Source organism: Syngnathus leptorhynchus, chromosome 2, assembly GCF_054491065.1.
Source record: "Syngnathus leptorhynchus isolate UIUO chromosome 2, UIUO_Slep, whole genome shotgun sequence".
NCBI classification, from domain to species: Eukaryota; Metazoa; Chordata; class Actinopteri; order Syngnathiformes; family Syngnathidae; genus Syngnathus; species Syngnathus leptorhynchus.
The window spans coordinates 5,681,615-5,692,092 of record NC_141196.1 but is presented as its reverse complement, the minus strand read 5'-3'; the positions used below and the strand labels follow the sequence as shown (position 1 = coordinate 5,692,092).

The following is a 10,478-nucleotide window of genomic DNA, read 5'->3' as shown; positions in this document are numbered from 1 at the left end:
AAATATACATTCAGTATTACATTACATGAAGAAAATCAATTACAAATGCTTGGTGAAATATTCTTATAAAGTCATTGATTTAAAAATAAAAAAAACTACTATAACTTCCATCCATCATCTGTAACGCTTGTCTCCACGGGGGTTGCGAGCGTGCTAGCGCCTATCCCAGTCTTCATCGGGCAGTAGGTTGGGGACACCCTGAACTGGTTGCCAGCCAATCGCAGGGCACACTGAGATGAACACCCACTCACACCTATGGGCAATTTAGACTGCTCAATCGGCTTGCCAAGCATGTTTTTTGGACATGGAGGGAAACCGAAGTTCCCGGAGAGAACCCATGCGGGCCCTGGGGAGAACATGCAAACTCCACACAGCGAGGAACTGAATTTATAACCTCTGAACTGTGAGATGCATCAACTTGCTTACCAGGTAACGTCATTTGATTATGCAAATAATGTAGTTTCATATTGTACGTGAAGTAGTTTTTTTTTTTTTACATTAAACTGATTAAAGCAATAATTGTGACTATTTTTTTTAAATAATTTATTATGGTACTAATTTACTGTCTGGTTTCCATTTAAAACAAAAATATTTTGAGTGACTATTTTTGGACTTGTGTGTATGGAATTTCGGAAGGGACTTGATTATATTGTGATTAACAACCAAATCGTATATGTTTCCGTAAACAGTCAATTTATAATCAATACATCCCTACAACTCGTAGGGCACTTTGTCCGTAGCGACACGTCAACTTACGTCACTTCCGCTCATGCGCGATCAGGTACTTTGAGCTTCGACTGACCGACGGTCGCAGAAAGAAGGAAAAGCGAGTCGAACACCGTCACATCTAGCGAGAACTCGTCAAATATCACCGGGCCGCAATCCAACGACAAGGAATGAGCATTATATGATCAAGTGGTGAGCGAGTAACGGTGAAGGGAGCACGAAAGACGTTCATTCGAGTCCCTCGACGACCGAACCGACGAGCCATTTTGCCCTAGTCGGAAGGAAGAAAGAAGGAAAGCAAGGACGGAAGAAAAAAGGAAGTGTCGAGTCTAGACGCCGACAGCAGTGAGACCATGAATCCCGAATAGTAAGTTTGGATTTGTCGATTCGCTTTCACCTTGTAAGCCAACACGCTCGCTGCTATGCGACTGTTGCCTCGTCCTACGTCGTTAATTTTAATGTCACGCTAATTCCATGTTCGTTTGACGTCGGCGCTGGCCGACTGGGCGTTTCATCCGGAAGTGTCAGATGACTACCTCGCGAGGATTTGACGCCACAACAAGAACGAAACGCAACACACGTACAACCCAAGTGTTTCCTAAACCGCATTTAGCCTAAGCACGTAATTTACATCGAGGAAAAATGTTTGAAAAGAAAAACCCCTATAAATCTTGACTTAATGAAGGTTTTGTTTCAACTGATGTACTCTGATGTGAAATTTCGACCCATTAGCTTCCGTATGCGATTATTGGGATTTATACAATACAACCGCTGTATAGGTACACACAAGTTCATTGGCCCGTCTGCCACCTAGTGGCAGAGTATGGCATTGTTCGCCTGTCACTATACGTCGCTGTCACAGATAAGCAATGAGACATGAAGTTGGTTAGTTTATTGCCTCATCAGTCATACTTGTCTGCATAATAAATGAACAGGTGAGTTCAACAAAACTTGAATTGTCCATAATAAGCCCGATTGAGGAAGGTGAGCCGTCCGTAGCGGTCGGATAGACGATACCGCAAGTGGCAGATGTTTGATGCCTGAGCAACCAGCCTGAAATGAGACACAGACACACACCCGCTCTTGTCACCGAATCCCTCCGCGTGCGTGTAAATGCCACACTTGTTCTCTGGTTTCTTCACAACGAACAACATTGCTAATCGCTAACATTGTCATTTGATTTTGCCGTTTAATTTCATAGTCGGCCATGAATGACTATGAAATGTCGATGTTGGTAATGACTGGTGTGTTTTGCTCCTTCCAGCGACTATCTGTTCAAGCTTCTGCTTATTGGGGACTCCGGAGTTGGCAAATCCTGCCTTTTGCTCCGCTTCGCCGTGAGTGCCGCACCTGTGTCTCACCGGCCGGGCAAACAGCGTTCTTCTAATCTTATCTTTGCACTCCTCGCAGGATGACACCTACACCGAGAGTTACATCAGCACCATCGGGGTGGACTTTAAGATCCGAACCATCGAGTTGGATGGCAAGACCATCAAACTGCAGATTGTGAGCACGCACCCGTGCAACATCGACAAGAGGGCTAATTAGCGTGTTAACGTGTCCTGTACTTCTTATCAGTGGGACACGGCGGGCCAGGAGAGGTTTCGCACCATCACCTCCAGCTACTACCGCGGCGCGCATGGCATCATCGTGGTGTACGACGTGACGGACCAGGTAGGTGATCAATGAGACTGTGACTGATGCCCTCAGGTGGTCTATGAAGTACAAACTTGAGGCGTGACGTCCGTCACAGGAGTCCTACAGTAACGTCAAGCAGTGGCTCCAGGAAATCGACCGATACGCCAGCGAAAACGTCAACAAGCTTCTGGTGGGCAACAAGTGTGACCTGACCACAAAGAAAGTGGTGGACTACACAACTGCCAAGGTGGGTCCGCAGCCACACGTTGCGCTCGTCTGCCGACTGGGTCTTTATTAGCTGACACGCACGACTAAGGGTGTTTTGACTTTTCTTCACTAGTTGATATGTAAAATTTCCCCCCCGAAAACAATGACCGCTGATTTGAAAGAAAGTATTTCTGTGTGCCATTGCTGCATTTTTGTTGAAAACTGTTACCTATTTAAAACAAAAAGACATGTTTGAAAGCAAAGTAGTACAGTCCAGTTCAAATAAGTGATGGGAACAGAGTGGAGACCCGCTGGGAATGTTGTCGCCAACGTTTGCTACTCTCCGGCAGGAGTTTGCCGACTCTTTGTCCATCCCCTTCCTGGAGACGAGCGCCAAGAACGCCACCAACGTGGAACAGGCCTTCATGACCATGGCGGCGGAGATCAAGAAGCGCATGGGGCCCGGGGCCACGGCGGGCGGTGACAGGCCCAATCTGAAAATCGAGAGCACCCCCGTCAGGCAGTCGGGGGGAGGCTGCTGTTAAAGGGGGGGGCCCTAACTCCCGCCTAATTCCCCACCTTCACGGCTGTCTCTGGTGTCAATTGATTCCCACCCCCCCCCCCTGCGCTTTCCTCTGTGTGCCTCCATCCGTCATCTCCATCTGACCTGGACCGGCCACATTGTTTTGCTAGAATATCAGATTTTTTTTTGGGATTGCCCCCGGCCGGCATCCTCACACAAGTTGGGGGGGCTGGTTTGTTTACTTTGCAAAGTCCACTTGGTCCTTGTCTTTTGTTTCTACGGTTATCCCACATTCAGCACGCCTTTCATTTTCCAAGGCAATTTGACGACACTCCCACACCCTTTTTTTTTTTTTTCTTCTGCCCCTTCGCCATCTTATCAGCCCAAATCTGCTTAGCGCACAGGTGCAAGCATCTGGCCGCTTATGTCCTGTCCTCTCCGCAGCGAGCGCATGCAAACATTTGCGCTCCTGCTGGAGAGGAAAGATTTGCTTGGGCATGTATCAATCCAACCCAAGGCCTCGTGAATTTGTTTCCATCCAGAACCTGGGCTCTTTGCACTACGAGGGCAAAACAAAATTGCTGTCGGTGGGGGCTTCCCATTTGCGATAATTTTCCGTGTGTCTTTGGAGTCCTTCGATTCCACTTTGGTTTGTCGCGTGAGCCGCCGTGCCAGGTTCAGAATGATGTCGCTGAAGTAGAGACATGTTGTCCAACAGAAACTGCTCTTTACTCTTGTCGGTTAGTTGTTTATTTGAGTGCACTCTCGTCTTGATAATGTCGGCTTATGACCAAGGACCTTGAAAAGTTGTGACTATATAGCAAAAAAAAAAAAAATCTTATGTCTTTCCTCTGGCGTTGAGGTGCAGTGGCAAACAGAAGCTTGACTTGCAGGCTCGCTGATGCTTTTGAAGCACAAGGACGTTTCTGGGACGGACTGGTCTTGGGTTTCCGGACTAGGTATGATCTCTCGACTTCGTCTGCAAATGAGTAGAGCAGCGGCTTCCGTTTGAGGACATTGGCGAGGAAGGGCATAAATGTGAATTCTTTTGTTGGGGGGTGGGGGGGTTAATGTTTTAATGGAGCAGGACTGAGTCAAAACATTCCTGACCGATTTGGACAATTGTGACACCGGTGTCATTCCAGCAGATGCCAGACATTTAGTGGATGTTGTGCTTTGATGACTGCTTAACTTGTTTCGACTTGCTCTTCTACTGATTTTAACGTTTTCATCGATTATTTACTGCTTGGCGGCGTGTGAACGCAAACTTTGATCCCATATTTGTACACGTGTCTCAAAGCAGGTAACGTCCACGGCTTTTGTACACATCTTCATGGACTTGATTAAAAAAAGAAAACGAGAAGAAAAAAAAAAAAAAACAAGTACATGCACACACAAATCAGGCACCTGTCAGTCACTTTTTTGTTTCGCTTGTTCACTTGGTGCTGTCTACTGCTGATTTTTGACAATGTTTGTCTGTACATATTATAAATAACTATATAATAAAATGATGAAAAAGTTCAACAATAGAAATTGTCTTTTTGTAGAAATGGTCCTTTTTTTTTTTTTTTTTACCGGATCTGCTATTGCCACAGCAACCCTGTTTCCTTTTATTTGTAACCATTTTTATAGTTGGACCCATTCAATCATAGTTGCTTGCTTTTTTTAATCGGTTGAATATTTTGTTTGATTTGTGATCCCACAAGTCATCTTCTTTTCACTTTAAGGCCGTTTGACCATTATGCAAGTTGCAGTCAAGACAGACAACAATTGACACGAACCAGTTGGTCTTGGATGTAAGTAAGGATGTTCAAATGACCTTTAACCTCCTTTGTGTAAAATGTCCATTAAGGCATTTATTTCTATAGCAAATGATTCAAACTGCAGTAGTTTAATGCCAAATACTACTGAGGAGATTTACTTACTAGCTTTTGTTTACTTAATGTATCAGTGGACAACTATTGATAGATTCAAATGAGCCTGGTAGTTATTTTCTCTTATTTCCTCTCTTGTTCTTCTGCTGACCTTGAGTTATTTTTAGCATGGTGGGGCGTGTGGGGTACAGATTGAAGTTGTGCGGCATGATCAGCACCTACCTTACAAAACTTGACATTATCTGGTGATGTTAGCGACACACAAATCAGTGTCACGCTCATGTCCACACAATTTATTTACAAATTCTGCATACACACACACACACACACAATGTACCACGTGGTCCCTCAGTCTGGCTTTCACGTGTTAAAAAGGAATTGTGTTTGTAATTGGAACGAATGAATTGTCTTTGATTTCAATGAAGAAAGGTGATAACGGGGGATTTGAGCGTGGCGACGGAGCAAACCAAAGTGATGTTGTCCAGATGCGGCGTCATGACGGCTTCAGTCGACGGGGCCTTGGAAGATGAGTTTAATGTGTCCCCGCTCTCCCGTCAACCAGGTCCCGCAGAAGGGGCAGGCGGCGTGGAAGGCGTGCGTGCCGTGCGGCAGCGGGATCTGACTCCATCCCGCCGCTGTCTTTTGGGAGCAAACGTGGCCGCAGGGGCAGAAAGCGTGGGTGGGCGCTCCGGCGTCCAGATACAAGCCCCCCTCGCAGCCCAGCCACAGCGGCACGTAGGGGCCCACCCGCCTGCACATGGGGCACTCCCTTTCGCCCGTGGCGGCCGGGGCCGTGCCCCCCGGCCCGGCGGGGCTTTTCTCCTTGCGGTAGCCCCAGTTGTGGTAGCCGTGCACGTGGCCGCAGTTGACGTACACCCAGGGCTGTTTCTTGTCCACGATTTCGCGTTGGGCCAGGCTGGGGAAGGCCAGGGTGTTGAAGCCCACGGGGCACTGCGGCCGAGCGGCGTTCAACCCCTGGCGCAGGGACTCCAGCTGCTTGAGGGTGGGTGTACGGCGCAGGCCGCTGGGAGTCCGCCACAGCAGCGTAGCACCGCACAGGTCGATCAGGGAGCCGTCCTGGAGGGTGTTGGACTCGTTGTCCACCTGCGTCGGGGGGGGGGGGGAAAGATCAGCGAGTTGAAAGTCGTCGGTTGTCCAAATCCCGCTGGTCCGCGTGAGTAAGACAAATTGCTACGTGAATATAAAAATGTCTTATAAATCGTACACATTGTTGTTAACCACCTTGCCATATATTGAAGGATTAGACCGTTCCTATATTGTCAAGTATATAAAAAGGAGCCCTGGCCAGCCTGTAGCTCCGCCTCTGCTTATGACACTTTCCTAACGCCATCAATCCGTACCAATTTTCCCCTCTGCTGTGCCGATCGGGTCTCCCTCAGGGCGAAGACATTGCCGCAGACGGAGATTTCCCTCCAGACGCCCGGAGCCGGCTCGGATACAAAGTCGCCGGCTGGGTGCATGACCAGCACGCCGTTGGTGGTCAGTCCATCCATTAAGCCGTCCGACGTCCTCCACTTGGCGGCGCGTTCCTGCGGGGAGGTGGAGGAAAAGATGTACGTCAAGGTGAGGAGGAAAGATGGTGGAGGTGGATGACAGGTGGGTGCTGTTATATTTAGTAGTGACTCATGCCGAGAGGTTCACCCACGCCTAAGAATAAACTCATTCAAATGAGATCTCAATCAAAGCATAACATTTTGTGGACAAATTGCCATGTCATGGTCGGCGTAGAATTGAAAGGCGCGGCTCGTCTGCGTGTGTGCGAGGGGCCTCTGATGAATTTTGCATAGATTGATGTCATGCTGACTTGAGAAATCTATTATTAGATCAGTGGCGCTGTCACGTGTCACCCTTTTAACAAATGGATGAAGCCTCTTTTTGTTTCTAGCTACCAAACCGCTCCTTGGCGTAAGGTTGACTGCCAACTTACAACCCTCGTGTGTCAAACTTCGGATCGCGAGTCAAACCAAAGAAAAAAATCCATTAACCGACGGCTCGTAGCTAGAGAAATTTCCAAAGCGAGTCGAGCGGTGTGCTGATTTCTACATCAGATAGCATTTGTATACTCTTCATCAATAACTCGAATGAGTTGCAATCACACGGCCATGAGAATGCCTCACTCACCCCCAGGAAGATGTTTTTGGAGGAGTCAAAGCCGGCGGCGTATATGCGAGCCGTGTAGGGGGCGTTGCGCTCGCACATGATGCGGCAGGCGTAACGGGAGATGGTACTCTGCGCCGACTGACCTCCGCCCCCCTCCCCGCCGGCGCAGCCTCCGCCGCCCCCGCCCGATGTGTCCGTCACCACAAAGTCGATCATGCTCTCCGTGGAGCGGCCGATCTGACGGGAAACAAATGCGACGAGTCACTCGGATTTGTCGGGGCGCGTTGCGTGCTCGTCACACTCACCTGGAACATGTCGGTATTTGTGTCATGCGTGTACTCCACAATGACCGAGTGGCTGCGAGAGAGCGTGTATGAGATGCTGTGCTGGCTTTTGTTGCTGAGTGCCTGCCGAAGAAAATAACAAAGGCAACTTCACTCTTTGGGATGACTGCTTCAGGTGTTGTGTTAGTTACCTTGGACACAAGAGGTGTTGAGATGTTGTGGATGACATCAGGTTTGACCCCATTGGCTTTTGGTCTCTTATAAAGGGCCAGGCGACTCCTCCTACGACCTTTGTCCCCGCTGGCCAGCGAGCCATTGTGCCTGCAAACGATCAAGTCCCAAACTGCACTTTAACCTTTTTTTCATGTTCCAAATTTCAATCCTGTGTCCACCATGACATCACAGCAAAAAGGGCTATGATGCGTAACGGACCTCTGGAGTTTTGGTTCAATAAATAGCTCTGACCCGAGGAGTTCTCCAGAGGTCAATCTCGGGGCCCTTATTGTTGAATTTGTACAATGCAAGTTGAAAACAATTTTATCCGGCCGAACTCAGACAAAGTTGAAATCATTGTCTCATTTGGATGCGCTCTGAACAAGCTAACCTCATCAGCGACAAACCGTAATCACGGAGGCAAATTTGGGCGTCTCACCCCAAGACGATGAGCTCGCCGTACGTGACGGTCTCCCTGTCATCGGGAAAGACTCCGTCGGGAAGCTGAGAGCTGGAGCCCAAAGGGGGCGACGGCTGGCTCTTGTTGCAGGATGGGCGCAGCTCCAGCGACGGGGGGGGACACAGCGCCTCGGAGCTACCCTCCAAAACCATGCCCACTGGCCACCACCGGGGACTGCTGTTGGGGAGGAGGGGCACACAGTTAGCACATCAGCGTCTCTTCTGCCGTCTCTTCAGAAGCATGACGCAGCCACAAACAGACGCGAGACGCTTTATCCTCCCTGTCAGCCGATGAGACGGTCATCGCGATTTCCTGTTCAGCTATTAAGGCAACCACGTCAAAATGTGAGCACGAACGCAACTACGGGTGACCTCTTATTATGTTCGATTGGATGAAGAAGAGCTGAGAAGATCTTCACCGTCAAATGACGGCCAGTCCGAGGCCATTTTATTAGCCTGCCTGGAAATTGGGCAAAGGAGGAGCCCGGACAAGAACGCATCCGAGCCTTCCTTCGTGACGCTGACATGCTGCTATTTCCACCATGGTTGCACAAATGCCATCTGCTCGTGGGGGAAGAGGAGGGATGGAGGACGGCGAAAAGTGATGCTCGTTTCTCCCACAAAAACACCAAAGGACAGGGAGAAGCGTGAGGGAGACGAGGCGGGAGCTCGGCCTTGCGGGGTTTTCCACAGCGTGGCAGCCAGGGTGATGGATAGCCACGCTTTTTTTCTAATCAAGCCACATGTCGTGTCTCGGCGGTGGGAAAGGGAGGATGAAATAGATAAGACAAGGGAAGAGGAGAGCCACTCAGGAAGTCCTCTTTTCGTTAAAGCCATCCCAAATATAAAGCGAGCCGTGGAAATATACTCTGCAACAAGGTGACAAACGACGTGACATAGTCATTGAATCTATCTCTTCTCCTGACCTTGAATGGAAATAGAAAATGAGTTTGCATTTAATAGCATCAAGTGTGCCTGTTGCACATTATGTAAGATAAAGACTGCTACGTGCCTCCCACACAATTCCCGTTTCTCTGGAATGCTCCAACTTTCAGCATTTCTAGCACCACTGACTAGCAGGATCAAAAGCCGACAGGCCTGAAGAAACATCAAAAATGGGTGCCAGCCAAGTCAAAGGTCAGCAAGTATGTAAGAGGACTTGGAAATGTCCACATTGGGTGGAAACCTCGGTCAAAGCTAGCTGCCGTTTATTTCTCGTGTTGAACTTTCTGGGCCAAGCTGACGAAAACATCCAAACGTTTGTCGTCACAAAGTTTGCGTCACACGAGAAGCATCCCCGGTGTTGCCGTGGTGATCGGGATCCTCCTTTGTGACTAAAAACAATCTTCTCCTTCATTTTCAGGCTTTGCCGCGCCACTCCCTGCTGAAGTTTACACAGAAAAGCGCAACCAAAGAGACTTGCGCGTAAACTATGTTGACTTAAGAACAGCCCTCGCTGGTTTAAATGAAAAAAAGCAAAGTCAGCATTTCCCTTCTTTTCACTGATCATTTGAGATACAAGTTTGGGTTGCTGGTGAAGCCAAGGAATACATTCAACTCGTATCTCAAGGTGCCAAGAACCACATTTTCCATCCTTCGTGTCAGCAGTGTGGTCCTGAGCATCGACAGGAGCAGCATCAGCCGTTTTGAGCACATATGATCCTCAAGACCAAGCCCACAAAACGTCCTCCTCATTCTCCAAAGATGATGATGAGGGGGAGGAGGAGAGGGATGGACTCACTTGATCAAAAGGCCATTAAAACGCCTGTGAAGACGACAAGGGCGTTCAGTGAGCTTTTTGTCTTCACAAGTCTTCTGCGACTGGCTTAACATGTGCAGACGCTTCCTTTGTTTTTGTACGCGCGGCCTGCCACGCACGCACGCACGCACGCGCACGCTGGGGATTCCGTTTCCAGAAAACATCAGCACGCGCGCGCGCGCACACGCATGCATACACCCCCACCCAAAAGAGCAGGATGCGACAAGACATGAATGCGACATTAATGTCGGGCACAAATGGAGCAAGATGATAGCCAGGCCGCCCCTGAGCTGCCATTTGCTTTCGCGGACGCCCTCTGCCACAGAGGCACACAAAAACAAACGCGTCAAACGACTCACGTACGCGCTGAGCTTTTCCAACGGGGATCGCAAAACGCTTTGGAATTCCTCCTTGTGAATTGGGGGCTCCTGACAGTCCACGTCAGTCCCGCCTAGAGGGAAGAAGGGACGTGAGGATCAAGAGCCCCTCGCTTGCTCGCTGGCTCACTCACTCACTCACTCACTCTCTCCTGGAGAGATGGGGAAATTGGTGTTGCGTTCAAAGAAGTCGGTAAATTCCCCTTTGTAAATACGCGGCCGAAAGCTTATTCGTCTTCACTGTCACACAGTCACAGTACCCAATTGGGATATATATCGTAGTTGTTGTAGGCATCC

General features: G+C 49.0%; 2 protein-coding genes across 3 annotated transcripts; one reads left to right on the top strand and one right to left on the bottom strand.

Annotated features, from left to right (window-relative positions):
- Positions 1-723: 723 nt before the first annotated feature.
- On the top strand, positions 724-4,627 carry rab1ba (zRAB1B, member RAS oncogene family a). The gene is made up of 6 exons (XM_085906065.1): positions 724-1,093; positions 1,991-2,063; positions 2,137-2,232; positions 2,305-2,400; positions 2,480-2,611; positions 2,922-4,627. Exons 1-6 carry the CDS (start codon positions 1,080-1,082, stop codon positions 3,114-3,116), a joined length of 606 nt encoding a protein of 201 aa, XP_085762191.1. The 5' UTR covers positions 724-1,079; the 3' UTR covers positions 3,117-4,627.
- Positions 4,608-10,350, bottom strand: peli3 (pellino E3 ubiquitin protein ligase family member 3). Of its 2 annotated transcripts, XM_085906053.1 has the most exons (8): positions 10,328-10,348; positions 10,168-10,255; positions 8,026-8,223; positions 7,565-7,694; positions 7,395-7,496; positions 7,111-7,326; positions 6,330-6,518; positions 4,608-6,072 (listed from the first exon to the last, which is right to left on the bottom strand). In XM_085906053.1, exons 3-8 carry the CDS (start codon positions 8,196-8,198, stop codon positions 5,473-5,475), a joined length of 1,410 nt encoding a protein of 469 aa, XP_085762179.1. In that variant the 5' UTR covers positions 8,199-8,223; positions 10,168-10,255; positions 10,328-10,348; the 3' UTR covers positions 4,608-5,472. The 2 variants fall into 2 exon arrangements, with proteins under 2 accessions (XP_085762179.1, XP_085762180.1); XM_085906054.1 differs by having other exon boundaries at positions 10,164-10,350.
- Positions 10,351-10,478: the final 128 nt, after the last annotated feature.

Bases quoted from the DNA above. Each gene is read 5' to 3' on its own strand.
- peli3 (XM_085906054.1), bottom strand. From the start codon at position 8,198: ATGGTTTTGGAGGGTAGCTCCGAGGCGCTGTGTCCCCCCCCGTCGCTG. The intron at 7,695-8,025 runs GTGAGACGCCCA...GATCGTTTGCAG, and splicing joins GGCGAGCTCATCGTCTTGGG to GCACAATGGCTCGCTGGCCA. The intron at 6,073-6,329 runs GTACGGATTGAT...CCCCCGACGCAG, and splicing joins CACAGCAGAGGGGAAAATTG to GTGGACAACGAGTCCAACAC.
- rab1ba (XM_085906065.1), top strand. The intron at 2,233-2,304 runs GTGAGCACGCAC...ACTTCTTATCAG, and splicing joins AGACCATCAAACTGCAGATT to TGGGACACGGCGGGCCAGGA. The intron at 2,401-2,479 runs GTAGGTGATCAA...CGTCCGTCACAG, and splicing joins TGTACGACGTGACGGACCAG to GAGTCCTACAGTAACGTCAA.